The sequence below is a fragment of the Nannobrachium achirus genome (genome assembly GCF_963921795.1).
Source record: "Nannobrachium achirus genome assembly, chromosome: 21".
NCBI lineage: Eukaryota > Metazoa > Chordata > Actinopteri > Myctophiformes > Myctophidae > Nannobrachium > Nannobrachium achirus.
In genome coordinates, this window is record NC_137828.1 from 57,498,410 (window position 1) to 57,519,258 (window position 20,849).

Here is a 20,849-nt window from a genome sequence, read left to right on the forward strand (position 1 = left end):
GTGCAAAACCAGTGCTTGTAAAACCAGGGGGACCGCCCATCCAACGGGAGACGGGGGAGATAGGTGGGTTATTGCAATGAGTCTAATGATCGTTATAACAATGTCCTGGCAATCAAAATATGTCGAATTTTTTATGGGATGTCAGTAAAATGTATGTTGATTGTTGACATGGCACACCGACTACTTAGAAAATAGAAATATGGCCCAAAAAGGCTGTAGACACCTGACCCAGAGTGAAAGGGGTGAAGTCTGTCAGTAAAAGCAGAGAGATGTTGTCGTTTTCTGACTTCAGTGAAAACTACACCACGGTGAGCTGCTACTCGGCTCACCTCACCTTGGAGTATGAATAAGCCTTAAAGAGGAGAATTATGGATCATGAGGTCAGTTGGTGTGAGAGAGAGGATGAGGCAGAGGACAGGGTGAGATGGGGGCTGTGGTGACCCCTGAAGGGAACAGCGCATGTGTGTGTGTTTGTGTGTGTGTTTGTGTGTGTGTGTGTGAGTGTGTGTGTGTGTGTGTGTGTGTGTGTGTGTGTGTGTGTGTGTGTGTGTGTGTGTGTGTGTGTGTGTGTGTCTACACGCACAATATTGTTGGGCATTGGTTGCGTCTCCTCTTCTGTGATGGCCACAAAACTGAAGCCTCTGAACAGCTGATGGGCGTTGGCACTTGGGGGGACGCCTGGGGAGTCTGAGTTATACACACACACACACACGCACACGCACACGCACACACACACACACACACACACACACACACACACACACACACACACACAACACATTTACGTTTATCTCACTGAGGATTTAAGAGGAAGCGATTGCGAGCACAGCTCTAGTTCCATTACGTTACAGAGTGTACGGTACAGAACGATGAGTCCGTTAAACGCAGAAGAATGGCCAGCAGCGGCACTCAACATACAGTAAATATCCTTTAGATAGATTTTATTTGATTACGGCACGGTGCCTTAATCAAATAAAAGGTATCTAAAGGACATTTCTGTTGAGAGCTGCAGCTGGTGATTCTCCTGTAGCGTGCATTGCATGCATCTCACATCCACTTCATAGATGCTTTTATCCAAAGTGCCTTTAAAGGACCACGTGTATTTTTAGATCAATGCAGAGAAGTGATCAACATCCGCTTTAAAGCTTCTCCAGCTGGATACTCATCATCAGTCTTCCGTTGCCCCATACTGTATGACGGGAGCATTTGCAAATCGCGGGAGTCAACAGTCTGGCCACGCGAGACTAATTTTGCAGGAACAAACCCATTTCTGTGTTTCCTGTTCCGGATCACGTATACTTCCATTGTATACACAGTTAGCTAACACTGCTGCTAACTCAGGAACGGTAGCTTGGATTAAACATGTGTGCTATCAAATCAATGCCCCTAGACAGACTCGAGCAAGCAAAGGTACCACGTGACAAAAATAACTGATCAACAAGCCAACAATGTATCACAGTGCAATGTCTTGTTAGCTTGTAGATTTATTATTTTTGTCACGTGATGTCTTGTATACATTAGGCCACACGTATTTTCACTTTTTTTTGGGGGGGGGGGGGGGGGGGGAAATCAATAGACAAATTCTGTGTCGATTACAACAAAACATTTTCCAAAACATTCAGTTAATTCCAAACCTTTTCCAGGCCTGGAAAGCATTTTTTTTTAAATTCAACAACAGGCCCAGGGCAACAGAGAACATTTCTAACCTTTGGGTGTTTTCGCCGTGAACTCTGGATCAAAGTAAAACGTGTCATCCGGCCGTCCCGAGGCGGGTTTGAAAGGGGGGTGGAGCTCTCTGCGGAACAGTTTCTACAGGGAGGGAGGGGGAGGAGGAGAAAGAGAGAGAGGAGAGACACTCCAGTCAGAAATGCACTGATGAGTAAAAAAAATACAACACAACATTTTTTGAGCGGTGCTCCTGGAAGGAGCTAAGCTCCAACATCTGGCTTTGTCCGGAACACAAAGGGTGGCCTACATCTGGCCTGCACCTGGTCTGCATCTTTGGCACAAAGCACTCAAAGTTTGTGGTACGCCCAGGGCCACATTGGCCAAGCTTTGTGGGACGCTTGATGAAACTAACTCAGGGGTCTTCAACGTTATCAGGCCAAGGACCCCTTTGTTGAGAGAGAGATGAAGCAGGGCCAGGGACCCCCACAACCTTTTCATAGATTCCCTATAGTTTCATTGTTTGACAGCACAATCATCAGTTTATTTTGGATTCATGTCAATTTGTGTTTTCAGATATTTAACCACATGAACCGTCAATACTTTATAAACTTGACTTTTCACTACTTTTTCACTACTTTTCACTGCTCTTTTTTCCCCTCTACACCAAAACTCTTTGCCAAAAATAGCCGATCTACAAGCTCATAACGCCTCGCAGCACAAGGCGTTGTGAGCTTGTAGATCTGCTATTTTTGGCTAAAGTTCTCAGAATATGGACACTAAGTGGTTTAAGTGGTTAATGTAAAACAAGAGAAAAAAAGGTTTCTATCGCACAAAGTTTGGGGAGACCTACTGTAGTAACTCTGAGGACCACCTAGGGGTCCCGGACCTCCTGTTGAAGACCCTGAACTAACTCATAAATAGCCCCTCTCACTTCACACTAGATGTGATTTTTATTGCGACCGTCAGGTCGCAGTTACTATCAAAACCTCCACCGGCTGTCAGTCAGTCTGTCAGTCACACGTCACACATCACACTTTTGCCCTTCTCATATCTCCGCCACCGTTGCCCCGATCCATGCCAAAATTTGCACACACACACTCCTTGCCTGCCAAACCACTACCTCCACCCCCCATTTCTTACATGGCCCTCTTCTAGCGCCACCATGAGGCCCATTCTTGCAAAACAAATTTTTCGACACTGGTACAACTTTGTCACCACCCCGTTACAGCTTAACCCCACATTCTCTGGCCCTACCTAAGCAATACATTTGCCACGCACATCCCCCTACACCCAGGAACCAATGCCACTTACAGGCCAATTTGTGTATCCATGCGACCTGACGGTCGCTTATCTCCCGATTAGGGAGTCTTACTGGTTATAAAAACAATAACTGAGACAGACACAGTGAAACACGTAGGGACTAAAAGACAAATGATACAGAGACAGACAGACAGACAGACACAGTGAAACACGTAGGGACTAAAAGACAAATGATACAGAGACAGACAGACAGACAGACACAGTGAAACACGTATGGACTAAAAGACAAACGATACAGAGACAGACAGAGAGAGACAGAGATGGACGTACGTTCCAGTCAATGGTGTTGTAGAAATGATGTCTCTTGATCTCCTCCACTCCGTCTGGTCCTGCTCCTACACACACACACACACACACACACACACACACACACACACACACACACACACACACACACACACACACACACACACACACACACACACACACACACACACACACACACACACACACACACACACACACACACACACACACACACACACACACACACACACACACAGTACCTGATCAGTCAATCAGTCAGTCTGTTACAGCCTGAGCCCATATCGAGGGGCAGCTGGGTTAAAGGATGTGAGGGTATAGTAATCAGTCCTGTCTGTCTGTCTGTGTTTACTTGCTGGCAAAGATAGCTTGTGAATGGATGGATGGCTGGATCTTTACGAAGCTCGGAGGGAATGATCAGTAGGCCGGCCTGAAAGGGTCACAGGGTCTAATGCACCGCACAGAGTAGTGCTGTGACTGTCAAAGGTGGGAGGGGTGCTGCGTGTGTGTGTGTCTTTACCTAGTCTGTTTGAAGGGTTGCGCTTGAAAAGATTTCTCAGGAGACTCTGTGCTTCTGAGCTCAGGAACTGTGGCATCCCCAACTTAGCTCTGAAAGACACACACACACACACACACGCACACACACACACACACACACACGCACACACACACACACACACACACACACACACACACACACACACACACACACACGAGTGAATAGACAGACAGATAAATAGAGATAGACAGAGATATAAGGGTCTTATGGAGATGGATGAAAAACAAAACATTATCATAGCACCAGCGTTCTCCTACAGTCATCAAATATCCATATTATATATCTCTGAACTCAGTCTCAATTGAAACCATGTGAAAGACTAGACTGCAATATGCCCACACACGCGCGCACGCACACGCGCGCACACACACACACACACACACACACACACACACACACACACACACACACACACACACACACACACACACACACACACACACACACACACACACACACACACACACACACACACACACACACACACACACACACACACACACACAAAGGAAACCACATCAGCATTCTGGAGAAACAAAGCTCAGCGTTTTTTCAGAGAGAGAGAGAGAAACAGTGACAGAGAGGAAGTAGAGAAGGCAGCTTAATATTTCTCTTTTCTCTTTCTGTCTAGGTTCAGCACCGGGCTGTTGTTTCCCCTCCCCTCACCTCTTCTATTGTTCTCCTCCTCAACTGCATTATTAGCCTCTCGTGTCGTGTGGCGGAAAACTCATACGTCCAAAAGTGTTACTTTTTTCAGGATTCAAATCTACAAGCTCCAAATGCTTTTTGTGTGTGTGTGTGTGTGTGTGTGTGTGTGTGTGTGTGTGTGTGTGTGTGTGTGTGTGTGTGTGTGTGTGTGTGTGTGTGTGTGTGACGCTGTAGTATGATGGAGCAGGACAGGGGTCTTCAACAGCTTCACCTCAGAGATACTGTACTGCAGCGGAGGCCGCCAAATCTTTATTTTTGAAAATTTACATTTACCACTTGAAATCTTGCATCCCTAATTTAACATGAATCCAATAGTGTGTGTGTGTGTGTGTGTGTGTGTGTGTGTGGGGGGGGGGGGGGGGGCTGAAGTAGAGCGTTTATTTACGGAAAAAAACACACAACAAGTTAAAATAAGGAGATGAGAGGTTTCTGCCTGACAGCAACGATATTTCTCTCTCTTTCTCTCTCTCTCTCTCACACACACTGACTGACTAAATAATCTGTCTAACCTAAATCATTTCTATCCACTTCAGGCCTTGAAACAGTCATACATGCTTTCATTTCATCTCGCATGGACTACTTTAACAAAAACATTTACAAAAAAAAAAGAAAAGGAAAAAAAAAAACATATCCCGCCTCCAGATGGTGCAAAGCTCTGCAGCAAGATTGCCAACCAACAAATAGAAACCTCATCATATTACACCCATTCTGCCTGCTCTACACTGGCTCCCTGTGAGCTACAGAATTGATTTTAAGATTGTATTGATCACTTTTAAAGCCCTACATGGACTCAGGACTGGCTCCCAGTTACATTGTGGACTTGCTGAAACCCCATGAGCCAGTGTGCAGCCTCAGATCCTCATCACCCGGGGGGACCGGGCTTTTGCGGCCCGGGCACCTCTGCTCTGGAACACCCTGGCCCATGGGTCTTAGGCGAGCAGAGTCAGAGAACACATCTGTATATAAAGTGTTTTTCCTCCTGAGGGTTGTTTTATGGGGTGACTACAAATGCGTTTTAATTGTTTGAATGTTTGTTCATTCATTCATTCATTCATTCATTCATTCATCCCGGGCTATAAACAAATCCACTCCTTTTTCCTTTCCAGTGTGGGTGCCAACATCAAGGCCCACTTATCTAGTAACAGACTACGTATCCAACATGGAGAGAAGGAGCCAACGATAAGAGATGTGGAATTCGATCTTGATGGACCTTTAAAAGCTTTTTAGAAAGATCACCTATTGATTGATCGCCTGTTTTGTTTGCCGTTTTGATCCACTCGTGGACTCTGATAAGTGTCCATCGTGGTTATTATGCATCTGGAAAAATCAATAAAGGGAAGGATAAAAAAGAATGGGATCACAAGAAAGGATAATGTGACTCACTTAAGGATCATGGTCATGGTTTCTTTCCGGTCCTTTCCCTGGAATGGTAGAGTTCCTGTCAGCATCTCAAACTGAGAGAGAGAGAGAGAGAGAGAGAGAGAGAGAGAGATAGAGAGAGAGAGAGAGAGAGAGAGAGAGAGAGAGAGAGAGAGAGAGGTGGGGTAAGGTTAAGTGTAGTGGCGCTCTGTGTATTTCTTCTAAATAATTTACCAGACCTCACAAAAACACCAAACAGTATCTGTAACGCGAATGGCAAAAAGATTTTACTTAGAAAACACAGACATTACAGATTTAAGTGAGAGTTACAATGACTGTGGAGCTGTATTAACACATTCTCACTTTGAGAACCTCTGCGTGTTAACTATCCCCGGCTACTATAAAGCAACACGATTTCAACTAACCTCGCGTCACCAGATTTTCCACCTCGGAGGGAAGCCTGGTGGTATTCATTCTAAAACTAGCCGTGTGATCTGGTTTAGAAAATAATTGAAAAACTAATGGGTTCAGGTTGGCGTTGCATTGTATTTGTTCGCCACATAATGCGAATCAACAAGTTTAGTCTCAATAGTCACGCTACAAGTAGGGATGGGATGATACGCGATATTATCGTTTATCGTGATAAAAAAACAATCACATAAATGCTGCTATTCTTTCCAAAAGCTTTATACCCTGTATATAAAGACACAATGCGACATAGCTCCGTTCACACAATGCTGTACCCCCTCCAACTGTAGGCCTATACTGTATATGTTCTCCATTTTCAACTGTTTTTATTTCATTTTGACACTTGTCAAGTCGCCGGTCACACAGGGCCAACCGACCAATGAGGAGGAAGGAGCCCCTCCTCTCTCACCATGAGCACCCCGTAGGACCACCAATCAGCGCTGTGGGTGTGTCCTCTCCTGTTGACCACCTCGGGGGCCATGTACTCCACCGTCCCACAGAAGGAGTAGGCCTTGTTCTCCTGGTCGATGGACTCCTTGCTCAGCCCAAAGTCTGCAACAAAACACCCTTTTATATGCTTTATATCAGTAGTTTTCAACCCTTTTCCTATCAAGGTCCATTATTTATTCAGTATTTGAGCCACGCCTTTTGATGAGACCACCATTTGATGAGATTTGGCCTCTCGGACCCAAAACTTTGGTATTGTTGGATAACATTTTTTCCATAATTTTATGCTGTATGATGTGAAAAATGTACATTCTCTAATTGTGTAGACTTCTTGTAAATTGATTAATGCACATGTTTGCACAAATTTGGTTTAATTCTTACTCCTTAATACATTAAATGCCCAAGATGGCGCCAGAGTCATCCCCTCTAGCTGCCCAAATTTCTCACATCCACCTCCATTGTAGAATACAGGGCCCTGTTGCGTCAGTGCATGCGTGATGACATCACTTGGTCACATGACCGTAGTCAGGATGTTGTTGTCTTCCGCTCAGTATGAGCCAGTGTAGCATATAGCTGTTGTTTGCCGATCATAATTTGGTCATTTTGTCAGCCATGCCCAGTTTTAGCCATAAAGAATACATCAGAGATAAAGGGCTTTAAAGTTTGAGAAATGCATTGGATTATATGGAGAAAAACGGCACCGCGATGCTCTCAGCGTCTAATGGAAACAACCCGCGGTGATTGGGCAATATCCACGTGTAGCCCCGACCTTACGGTAAGATTTAATATTGTTACTGTAAATACAGTAAACGCGTCAAACGCGCCGTGGGCCTCCAGCGACATCAAAGAGTTTGACGCGTTGACACCACGTGGGCATTTATAGAGTTAAGGATTAGGTTTCAATCTGCAAATTGTTTGTTTGATAAAAATCCACCATAGACATGTTATGAGCAACTTTCTATCAATACAGGTGAGTGTCAGAGTTTGGAAGCGCTCGTTTTCAACAACGCATCGCCTTGCTTCCTCTTGCATTATGTGCCATTTAGAAACCGGTGGTACACAGGATGGTTGAGTGATTTCCAACAAGCGCTTCCAAACTCCAACCCTCCATGGTGCTGCTCAATGTTTTACCACTCAGTCTAGATGCGTTGTCCCAGTGGAGAAGTGACACATGTGCATGCTTGATGCTTGCTCTCTATTCAGAGGTGTGCTATTTTTGGATAATGACCGCTGAGCTCAATAACACACCTGGCTCATATGAATACGCACAATATGGGCATAGAAATGTGCAAAGCATAGATAGTGCTCAAGACACACACACACACACACACACACACACACACACACACACACACACACACACACACACACACACACACACACACACACACACACACACACACACACAGTGTAACATTACCCACCAGTAAGCTTGATGTGTCCGTCCTCGTCCAATAGAATGCTGAAATGACACAAATAGTTATTTTTTTTGTGTGTGTGTTTGGGAAGAAGAAATGCATCCAGGCATAAATAATTGGCTGGACTGAATGTCCTCCAGACAAAACTAAACTGAAAGGTTTAGGACTGGAAATTATCTTCTTTTCGGTGACAAGACCTTTATTAGTTATTGTCATCACAAGCACACCAGTGTCTGTCTGTCTGCCTGCGTGTGTGTTTAGGTATGTGTGAGAGAGTGTGTGTGTGTGTGTGTGTGTGTGTGTGTGTGTGTGTGTGTGTGTGTGTGTGTGTGTGTGTGTGTGTGTGTGTGTTCCTACTTCTCAGGTTTCAGATCTCTGTAGATGATTCCCAGACCATGCAGGTGGTCGAGGGCCAGAGCCAGCTCTGCAAGGTAGAACTTCACATCCTCCTCTGTAAACATCACCTAGACACACATCAGGGTTCCCCAATTAGTTTTCCCCAAGGGCCGAATCATGTCTAGGGTACCAAGCCGAGGGCCACAGCATTGCAGGGGGCGACCGTGGCGTTCCCGCTACTCCAGCGACAGTTCAGATATTGTCGTTGTCGGGTGAAAATCTTGTACGTCCAAAACCGTTCGTTTTGCATTTATCATTTTAAAAATGATTTAAACAAGTGAAAACAGCCGATCTACAAGCACACAACGCCTCGCACCGCTAGGCGTTGTGTGCTTGTAGATCTGCTGTTTTCACTACTTTTGTGAGACGGCCTTGTATGATGAAGCAGGGCTTTACTTTGCGAAAGAACGTACACATTTGGAGATACAAGGTTTCCACCTGACAACGACGATATACTACTGTTGTTGCTGCTCTTATACCACAATTATTACTAGGGTTGGTGGGGGCCTGAGAGTAGCCCCCCGCGGGGGCCGCCTATTGGGGAACCCTTGTATACATGTTATATTACATGCATATGTACAGATGTTCCGTTTCAAGTCTTCAGGCTTTACTGCTCTTTTCCAGAAATGTTCCTGCAAATGCATTTGGTAACACTTTCTTTTTCCCACAGATTTGTTTCCTTGTTTTGCCTTTCACATTTTTATGGAGAATGGAGCGTATTTTTGCAGAAATCTGCAAATGGGAAGAAACCACTCCATTCCCATTGAAGAGCAGAAACCACCTTCATAGATAGAGTTGAAATTCAAAGAGAGGTCATAAAAATAGCAAAGAATCAAACCTCGGTTCGAAGTGAAGCTGTGAACTTTTATTCTATGTGTTCTAGAGCTATGAACTCTGTGATCTGTACATTCTTTCAATTCTGAATGAATAAATGATTTTATCTGGAGGGCCGAATTGTCATGTGAAGCTTGACCAATCCTAGTCGGGACAGATAAAACCTGTTCATTCTGGACTGAAATGACCATATATGGACATGAATGGGACACACAAAGCCACTCCTTGAAAGCGGCTTTCACCGCTTCAAAAATAGCTGATCTACAAGCTCAATGTTCTGCCAATCCACTGTCTTGCCAATGGCAGGACGTGTGAAGTTTTGAAATGGCATGTCTGTACGTACATATCTATCAGTGGTGGAAAAAGTACTAACATTTTTTACTTGAGTAAAATTATCAACACGGCAATGTAGAATTACTCTGTTACAAGTAGAATTCCAGAATTCAAAATGTACTTGAGTAAAAGTACGGAAGTATTGGCATCAAAATGTACTTAAAGTACCAAAAGTAGAAAAGTACTAAATGTTTGAAAATAGGGTTATCTACAAGCTCACAACGCGCCGCGATTCGACGTGTTGTGAGCTTGTAGATCGGCTATTTTCAAATAGCCAAGGTATAGAATAGGGCTAAAGTGCATTAATGTATGTTTTATAATATAATCATTTATATCTGCAAAGCAACTAGTAACTAAAGTTTTCAAATAAATGTAGTGGTGGAGTAAAAGTACAATATTTGGATCCGAGATGTAGTGGAGTAGAAGTAAAAGTACTGAAAACTGGAAATACTCAAGTAAAGTACAAATACCTTAAAACTGTACTTAAGTACAGTACTTAAGTAAATGTACTTAGTTACGTTACACCACTGATACCTACATTCATACAGTATGTAACACGCAGGAGTCGAACTCGGGTCTCCCCCTCACAAAGCCAATATCTTAACCACTAGACCAAAGGTGCCAGGGGGGAGATACCAGACTTTTAGGGCATCAGGCTGAGGCAGTGAGTCACCCTGCTACACTCTTCTTCTTGAAAAAGGGAATTCCCGTTGGTCTGGTGGTTAAGATGTTAGACTTCCACGCGGGAGACCTGGGTTCAAACCCTACATTGGTGCCGCGGCCCGGGTGGGGTTTCCCCGGTTACACCCCGCCATTCCGAAACACCGCCATTCCGAACATTGACTTCTAACCCTAACCCTACCCCTAACCCTAACCCTTACCCTAACCCTAACCCTAACTAACCCTAAACCTACCCCTAACCCTACCCCTAACCCTAACCCTAACCCTAGTCAATGTTCGGAATGGCGGTGTTTCGGAATGGCGGTCTGACACCGGTTTCCCCGTAGGAGGAGCTCAAAAGGGGGGTGAGTCTAGCAATGTGACTCACTGCCACAGCCTGATGGACTCAAAAGTCTATTATCTCCCTCAGTCCATAGGGATATCCCTTTGGTCTAGTTATTAAGATATTGGCTTTCAATAGTTCAAATCCTGGGCGTTACAGTCATGCAGTATATACACTAGTAAGACGCCTAAAGGACGAGGTCACTTTTCTAACCTTTAGACCAGTGATATTCAACTGGAGGCCTGTGGGCCAAATTCGGCCCCAATGGAGTTTTCTTGTGGCCCTGTAACACATTCCAACTGGAACACATTCCGTAAAATATATTCTGAATGGTTGGTTTTACGGGATGACATTTTCTTAAATACTTTTCATAACTGTTAACCAAAACTTGTGACATATAAGCATGTTGCCTGCTATTTTCCAGTTCTTAGTGCACAGGCCTTAACAGGAAGTATGCAATTCAATGTGTTCTGTGTGCTGGACCCTGCCACGGAAGCATCTTTGTGAGAAGAGTAGTGAGGGGCAGGATGACATGGTTCTGGAGTGTTTCTATGTTTGTATGAAGGAAAGGTCTTTATATTTGAGTACCTGGCTGATAAGGGCACAGGATCTTATGACGTGTTTCATGAACCAATAGTTGGGAGTTAGTGCATGGTGACATATGAGTCATCGTGTAAAAACTAATGGATGAGATGGAGAATTCTTTCTTTCATCCATTGGACCAAAACCACTCAAAACTCAGAAGTACAGTAAAATGGAAGGAGGTGGCATGTAATGGAACAAAACAAATGTTGTGCTCCCTGTTGATGTGTCACCGAAAATGTAGGCAATGCAAATTTTGTCAAACTACCCTACCCTGCCCAGTTGACCTGTCAACCATGATTGTTTTTGTCTGGTGGCCCCCGGCTTCAAGTCATTTTACAACTGTGGCCCCCTGCCTAATCTAGTTGAATACCCTTGCTATAGACTATAAATGTCAGTCTAACCAGTGTGGCTGGTTCTATAGACAGGGATCTTCATTAATGGGCATAAAAGGGATCGTATGTGGCCGATGTGGCCTCCATATATGGGTATTCCCATATGAAGTCATGTTGGGGGAACCACACTAACAGAATCCCTTTTATAGCCATATATGGAGATCCCTCTGTAGAAACAAGCCATGGATGAGAAGATAGTTGTATTTATACTTACACTTAAAACTACTAGTAAGACACCTCAGGGTGACATGCGCCAATTCTTGACTATCTGGCCAACCACAGTGTTTCTCTGACGATTCTAGTTGTTATCATTCTGGGGGGAGTTTGTTCATGTTTTTGTGAGGGTATCAACCCTAGGAGACACAGGGAAACATGCAAACTCCACACAGAAAGGCCCTATCGCCAACCCCATCGAGGGTGTGAGCGATGGGGCCTAAACATGGAAATGTGGAGAACACTATATATGGAGATAGTCCAGTCCATCATGTCATAATGGGACTACCGTCATAGACAGTAGCCATTGTTAGGCCGGAGTCAATGGCTGTGTCTATGACGGTAGTTCCATATGACATATTGGACTACTAGACTATCTCCATATATAGTGTTATCCACATCTCCATGTTAGGACTCATATATGGGCATAAAAAGTATGTCATGTGACATCACTTCCTGTACAGACAGTCAGCCATTGACTCCGGATTAACAATGGCTACTGTCTATGACGGTAGTCCCATATGACATATTGGACAAGACTATCTCCATATATAGTGTTATCCACATCTCCATGTTAGGACTCATATATGGGCATAAAAAGTATGTCATGTGACATCACTTCCTGTACAGACAGTCAGCCATTGACTCCGGATTAACAATGGCTACTGTCTATGACGGTAGTCCCATATGACATATTGGACAAGACTATCTCCATATATAGTGTTATCCACATCTCCATGTTTAGACAGCCAATGACTCCGGCCTAACAATGGCTACTTTCTATGACGGTAGTCCCATATGACATGATGGACTGGACTATCTCCATATATAGTGTTATCCACATTTCGTGTAGCCGCCCTGTACAGGAAGTGATGTCACAACTCGCTGACATCACACTGACATCACAGAGGATACGGAAGGACGGTCACGAGGATACGGAAGGAAGGAAGGAAGGAAGGAAGGACACTCAAGCGACACGATTCTTCAGAGTATATGCGACCTTCGGTCGCAATTATCTGGATCTTGTGACCATGTCCATGCTCTTGTTTTCTGTATGTTTACTAGTGTGTTTTAGAGGTTTTTAATAATCTGCTGTAGCATTAATAATTGCGCAGTTTGACCTTGATAAATACAGTGGTGTGCTTCAACCACTTGAACCCTAATGTCATCCGTGATCTGGAGTCTCTGGACATTAAGGTCTTCACAAGTACAGTAATACACACACGTGCGCGCGCGCACACTAGGGCATTCACCAAATATTCGAATATTCGAATATCAAAGTCACTATTCGACGTTGTTCACCGAGGGTTGAATATTCGCTTATTTTTATTTTTTTATTGTTTTCTCTTTAAAACATATATAGTTTATAAAGCTTGGCAAGATAGGAAGTCATAAGAATGAGTTGTCAATGCCCCTGGTGGATGAATTTGTTAATGCTCTATACCAGGGGTTCTCAAACCTTTTTAGGCTGCGACCCCCAAAATAAACATACCAGTATTTGAACTGGGGACCCCCACCCTGACAAGCACTTGGAATTGTAGCAGGTATTACATTTAATGTGACTCGATTCCGCAGATAAATATTGTGAAAATAGCAGATCTACATGCTCGAGGCGTTGTGAGCATGTAGATCGGCTATTTTCACAATGTTCGCCTCTTGCTTACTTAATATTTGACAGTTTGGCCAGTCCTGTCGAATATTCGACTATTCGAATACTTTAAGGTCGAATAATTCCAATAATAAAAATCACTATTCGTGAATGCCCTAGCGCACACACACACGCACGCACGTGCACACACACGTGGGAGGGGGAGGATGCATGGGGGTTGGTACCTCCTTGGAGAGCCTGGTGAACAGGTCTCCTCCTCGCAGGAAGTCCAGGATCAGATAGAGCTTCCCCTCTGTCTGGAATGCTGCACAGTGGACACACACACACACACAGACACAGACACAGACACAGACACAGACACAGACACACACACACACACACAGATCAATAAAGCTGACGGGACATCATAGCTCTCATCCACCTAATGAGTTGTTGTGATTGGCCAGAGCTGGCGTCGTCGTCGCTGCTGATTCGACAGCAGCAGACTGCCGTGTTGTGATTGGCTGAGGTCGCTGGGCATGCATTGCTGACTCACCGTCAGCGGTGTAAAGTAACTACCGGTATGTACATTTACTCAAGTACAATTCTGAGGTATTTGCACTTTACTGCAGAATTTCCAAATACCAATACTTTTACTTCTGCACCACTACAACTCGGAGGCAAATATTGTACTTTTACTCCACTACAAGTATTAGAAAACATTAGTTGCTAGTTTCTTTGTAGATTGTAATTGTGATTATTATTACAAAACATACATCAACCACTTCTGTCTCATTGCCAAGCATTGTGAACTTGTAGATCGGTTATTTTCAAATGAGTGTTACGCATTTGAAAACTTGAAACAGGGGTAGTTTGCAATTTTGGTACTTTAAGTACATTTTGAAACCAACACTTTTGTACTTTTACTCGAGTACATTTAGAATTCAGGACTTAGGGTGCCCTCACACCAAAGTACCTATGAGAGTGGAATCTGCGTTCCGCCAATGCATTTCAATGAGAGTGAAGCGGTTTCATGACAGCAGAGGATTTCTGCAAAAAACGCTCCCTTCTCATTGAAATGCATTGGCGGAACGAGGATTCCACTCTCATAGGTATTTTGGTGTGAGGGCACCCTTATACTTGTATTTCTAGGTTACAGCATTGATACTTTTACTCCAGTAAAACCTGTGAGTATTTGTATTCACCGTAGTGCAGTTTGACGATGAAGGGGTGGTTGACCTCCACCAGGATGTCCCTCTCCATCTTGGTCCGCACGCGGTCACGCACTGCAACACACACACACACACACACACACACACACACACACACACACACACACACACACACACACACACACACACAGTTTATTGATGTTTTTGGTGTCTAATTATCCCGTAAGGGATGGGTCCTTATGACACTTAATCTTAAGACATGAAAATGAAAATTCATTCATACACTCACTCACTCACTCACTCACTCACTCACTCACTCACTCACTCACTCACTCACTCACTCACTCACTCACTCACTCACTCACTCACTCACTCACTCACTCACTCACTCACTCACTCACACACACACACACACACACACACACACACACACACACACACACACACACACACACACACACACACACACACACACACACACACACACACACACACACACACACTCACAAACACCAGTCAAAAGCAGCACTCCACTCGTCCCAAAAATAACCACAGACAAAAACTCTCTCTTTCTCATCCTCATATCAGTTTGCTCTGTTATTCTCTCCTTTATCACACCCCCCTCCCCTCCCATCCCCTCACACCCTCCCCTCCCCTCTGGTCTCTTCGCTCAGCCCTTCTCATCTACGTTGGCAGCAGCGAGGCTCCCAGATGGTGATGGATGAGTAATTGAATAAAAGGGAAGAGAAAAGGGAGAAGAAACAACAGAGTGGAGGGAATCTGTTCCAACTGAGAGAGAGAGAGAGAGAGAGAGAGAGAGAGAGAGAGAGAGAGAGAGAGAGAGAGAGAGAGAGAGAGAGAGAGAGAGGAGAGAAGAGGAGAGAAGGTGAGATACAGACGAAGAGAGAGACAGATTAAAGCGAAGAGGGGGAAATAACAGAGTAGACTGTTGTAGTTTGTGGTGTTGTCCACCAGAGGGAGTGTGCGTGTAAACCTCTCTTCCAAACATTCCACTGCTCTTTCCTTCTCCTCAGCGCTCTCTCTCTCTCTCTCTCTCTCTCTCTCTCTCTCTCTCTCTCTCTCTCTCTCTCTCTCTCTCTCCCCTCATATCAAGGTGAGACATTCCTCTTTGTGCTGTGACAACTTGCACAGACAGAAAGGAAAGAAATGGGGAGCAGGAGGAGTTAAGGTATAAAGAGAACCGCACAGACCTTTGAGCGTGGCTTTCTTCAGCACCTTCATGGCGTACAGCTGGCCTGCATCTGGACCGGTGGTCTTCTTCACCAGAAACACCTACACACACACGCCCGCGCGCGCGCGCGCACACACACACACACACACACACACACACACACACACACACACACACACACACACACACACACACACACACACACACACACACACACACACACACACACACACACACACACACAGAGAGAGAGATAGAGAGAGAGAGAAAGTTGGCGTGTGTTTGTACGTTAACTACGTCGACTAAAACTATGACGAAAATATTTCGGCGACTACCTTTTTTCACTGACACAAACGAAATGAAAAAAAAAATAATAACTAAGCTATGATGACTAAAACTAAGACTAAAACATTGACAATTTCGTCAGCAAATAAAAACTAGGTTAAAAGATGGACTAGTGGAGAAGAGATCCAGCAGAACTAAAGGAAAAGTCATTTTATGTTTGTTTGCGCTCTGAAACTAGCAGATCTACAAGATCACAACACGGTGCGCTGCGATGCGTTGTAAGCTTGTAGATCGGCTATTTTCAGCACACAACCAAGTGTAAAATCAGCCATTAGCACACCACCAAAATACACAACAAAATCAACTGTACAGTATAGTTAGTCGACTAAAACTAGACTAAAACTAAAGCATTTCAGATGACTAAAATATGACTAAACAGAATTTTATTCAAAAGACCATGACTAAAACTAAACCAAAATGTACTGTCAAAATCAACAGTGATGTGTGTGTGTGTGTGTGTGTGTGTGTGTGTGTGTGTGTGTGTGTGTGTGTGTGTGTGTGTGTGTGCGTGCGTGTGTGTGTGTGTAGATTGTTGTTTACAGATGGCCTGTACATGCACTCTCTCTCGCTTATGTCCAGCCAGGGATAAACAGCACTGAATGGAAACATTAATCTGTGTATATGGGCTATGACCCATTTCTTTTGTTATGGTAATAATCTACTCAAACACAAACTGACCTCCCCCATACATACTGTATACATACTGTATAGATCAGTGGTTTTCAACCCTTTTCATCATACCAAGCCACGGACCACCATTTTTATTTTTTTACATAATTTTTATCTCACAATTTTGCAACCCATTTTCACCCAGTGCCAATTGCCTATGTAATCCTGGGCTCTGCTCTCCCTCTGCCGCGCCTGGGGAGACAACAGACTGACCTCATGCTTCCTTCAATGCATGAGTAGTCCAAGTTGTTTCTTTTCACCTGACAGGGGGGATTTCCCCGGGATGGACGTAGCGCGTGGAAGGAACACGTTATTCCAACCAGTTCCTTTCCCCTCCATGCGCCCCGGCTGGCCAGGGGGAGGCATCATTGAGACCAGGATTACTGCATGTTTTTGTGAGGGTATCAACCCTAGGAGACATGGGGAGAACATGCAAACTCCACACAGAAAGGCCCTATCGCCGACCCCACCTAGGGTGTGGACACTGATGACGCGAGGGAGAAACACGCCCCCAGCACCCACAGCGTCCCCCGGCGGGAATCGAACCCAGCACCTTCTAGCTGTAAGCGAAGCGCTAACCACTGCGCCAACGTGCCCCCCATGGAACACCATGATTTTTATGTGGTACCATAGATAGGAGAGATAACAGGCAAAACGTTGATCAAAATAACACATCTTCTACATTCGCTAATTGTGTAGACTTCTTGTAAATTAAGTAATGCAGATGTTTAACAATAATTTAACTCTTGAGAGCGTAAAAAGAGTAAAAGGTCTATAAGGGTCCATTTGGTTACCAACCATCATTTAGCTGGGGACCACCTGGAACCCCCTCAAGGATCGCTGGTGGTCCCCGGACCACTGGTTGAGAACCCCTGACAAACACACACTGTGTTTTAAAAACATTTGAAGCAAGAATAGACAATGCAGTAAAACCGAAAATCTGTTCTGTTCGATCAACACTTCCTTGTTTTCCCGAGGCGACAGTGTTGCCCAGAGCAACACTTATGGCATACTGGACTTCCATTACCTTAAGCAAGGATATACTTTGTTTTGTTGTTGATTTTGGGACAATTTATTAATTCATTTATTAACACAGTTACTGCCAAACCCGACTAAAGTTGGGTTTTCAAATCCAACCGTTTACTGCTTAACTTGACTTAAAGGACGACTTCACCACTTTTCAACCTATCTTCATATAATTGGTCCTCACTAATGTTCATGATAAAATAGCAGAAAAAAAAAAGAACTATCCTGTCCGTCTCTCTCAGGAGGGCTGTGGGCAGTTCAGAAATCCTTCTGCCAGTGACATCATCGTTTGCCAGATTAAAAAAAAAAACGTAATTGCCGGACTATAAGCCGCGGCTTTTTTCCCATGTTTTGAACCCTGCGGCTTATACAACGGTGCAGCTTATATAGAGATTTTTCCAGCTAACGGCCAGTTAATTTGTTTTACAATGGTCTTTAACAAGGATTTATATATAGATTTTTACAGCTAACGGCCACCAGGGGTGCTCTAGCAGGAAGGACACCTGCGGCTTATAGTCAGGTGCGGCTTATATATGTAAACATTGTTTTTTTTGTTCTAAATTAAGCATGGTGCGGCTTATATTCAGGTGCGGCTTATTGTCCAGCAATTACGGTATATACTAGATATTAGATTTTTATTATCGCGAGAACAATAGCTTCCATTATAACATTTTTTCAGGAATAAAAAGCCTACAGTTTCTATTTGGTTGGATTCCCTATCGATGATGTCACTGGTAGACTGGTTTCTGAACTGCCCACAGCCCTCCTATGAGACCCAGACAGAATAGATATTTTTTTTGCTATTTTATCATGAACATTAGTGAGGACCAATAATACTGTATGAAGATAGGTTGAAAAGTGTTGAAGTCGGGTTATAACGCTTCATATTGTAAACAGTAGCGTGCGGTCTGCGGCACCCGGCACTGATGCAAAAACTCAAATTCCCATAATCCTTTGGGAGATGATGTCATCAGGAAATAGGATCTGCCGTTCACAACAGTGTAATCATTTTCAGGAAAATGAATGTATCTCAGAATCTATCTCCAGATCGCGTTCTTGGTAAAAAAAAAAAAACAAGACCTTTTCAGCGGACCATAACAAAAGCACGGATGGCCGCCGTTATAATTTTTCTTTTCTGTGTGAAAGAAAAGATGAATTGTCGGCCGCTACCGGCAGTAATGTGATTACATTTGGACGGTGGCGCGTTCATGGAGCCTCAAAAATAAAGTAAAAACACTGAAAACCCCTGGCAGAATCTACTGAATTAATGGATGTGTTTAAGTAGCTGTGTAACAAGCGGGACTTCAAGGGATAATTGTAAGCACGCGCAGGACAATTATCCCTTGTATAATGCTGTGTAATCAAAGGCTCAGAGCACCTGGCTCATATCAATCTGCTTGATTTTGTGCCGTATCCAACATGGCAGAAACACACAATACCATTTACAACTAAACGTTGCTCTCAAGAATGTTTTTTGAAAACATTTGAAGCGTAAAATAGACATTACAGTTACAATATTGATTCTATTTTATCATCACTTCCCGTTGTACTATACTGGACGCACGCAACCTGTCGCCTCGGGTTCTAACCACCCTGTCGGGGGTTTATCCCTCCATAATGACCTGCACCGTTAATTATTATCCCTTGCATATTGATTTCCACCGACTATACATCCATACTCCACATGTTGTCCACAGCAGGGGTTCTCAAACATCTTTGGCTCAGGTCACCCCTGTAAATAACTTTTTCATCCACGGCACCCCTGAATCACATTACTGAAAAAGATCCCACCAAGTACAGAGCAACTCGGGTCCGTTTTACTAAGTACTGTATGGAGTGGTTAAACTGACGTGATAGCGGGTGCCGTGACCCATTTGAGAAGCCCTGGTCTACACCCTCCACACTTCTGCCTTGAATCATGATCCAGTTCCCTCAGTTTCATAGAGCTTTGGGCAGATTCTGTAACTGGTCCTCTTCGCACCCACTGGTTGCCGTTTCTTGGTTGGACAAAAATCCTGTCTCTCCATCCACTACCATGTTTTTCAGTTGCTTTACTTGATGTCCTGTGTATTCAATTCTTATTTTAAACTTCAAACTTGGTGTCAGTAAAAAGGAATTCTCAGGTGCAGTATAGTGACTGGGCATATCATGTTTATTTCTCCAAAAACTATGTTTTAGCAAATTCAACACATCAACCATATAAGGCGTAACCAGGGTGGAACCAGGGCAGAACAAGGCAGAAAGAGCCTGCTGGTTGGTCAGTCAGGGACCAACCAGAAGGCTGGCAAAGGGTCAATTGTGTTGGTGTAGACTCCCGACAAACAGTGGATTCAAACCCACAACCTCTGTGGAGGAGGAGCGCTTGTTGACTTAGATTCTTGCCATCTGTCAGTGACATACCACAATCCCTGTCTCCGAGTGACTTCCAACAAGCAACCAGATGGCAATGAATTAACGTAGTGTGAGAGGAGATCACACAGCGTCAACTTTGTGTCTGTTGCCAAAAAAACTGTAAAATTACATCTCTGAAACAAATTATGTTGAAGCACGTTGGAGGTTTTTTTTTGTTACCCATTTTTCACCCAGTGCCAATTGCCTAAGCTGTAATCCTGGGCGCTGCTCTCCCTCTGCCAACCGGGGGAGGGCCTCGAACTGAGCTCATGCTTCCTTCAGTACATGAGGAGAGAGCTTATCATCTGACATGGGGGGAGTTTTCCCCGTAGGACGTAGCAAAACCAGGGGAGGTCAGGGAAGTCGAACCGGGGACCTTCTAGCTGTGAGGCGACATCGCTACCGATTGCGCCACTGTGCCCCCCAAAGCATGTTGGATGTTGATGTCAACAAACAGTGAAGACAACAGTGTACAGTTCAGAACCCATATCACTGTGTG

The 20,849-nt window shown here is 44.2% G+C and overlaps 1 protein-coding gene across 1 annotated transcript in view; it reads right to left on the reverse strand.

Annotated features, from left to right (window-relative positions):
• rps6ka3b (ribosomal protein S6 kinase, polypeptide 3b) overlaps positions 1-20,849 on the reverse strand; it is an 83,530-nt gene that overhangs the window by 14,373 nt on the left and 48,308 nt on the right. The window contains exons 4-14 of the mRNA XM_080751987.1: positions 15,939-16,020; positions 14,761-14,841; positions 13,801-13,880; positions 8,569-8,675; positions 8,218-8,255; positions 6,756-6,898; positions 5,903-5,973; positions 3,773-3,861; positions 3,259-3,323; positions 1,707-1,809; positions 578-687 (exon numbers count right to left, since the gene is read on the reverse strand). Of these exons, the coding sequence (XP_080608113.1) occupies positions 578-687; positions 1,707-1,809; positions 3,259-3,323; positions 3,773-3,861; positions 5,903-5,973; positions 6,756-6,898; positions 8,218-8,255; positions 8,569-8,675; positions 13,801-13,880; positions 14,761-14,841; positions 15,939-16,020 (969 nt within the window). The remainder of the gene's footprint in view (positions 1-577; positions 688-1,706; positions 1,810-3,258; positions 3,324-3,772; positions 3,862-5,902; positions 5,974-6,755; positions 6,899-8,217; positions 8,256-8,568; positions 8,676-13,800; positions 13,881-14,760; positions 14,842-15,938; positions 16,021-20,849) is intronic.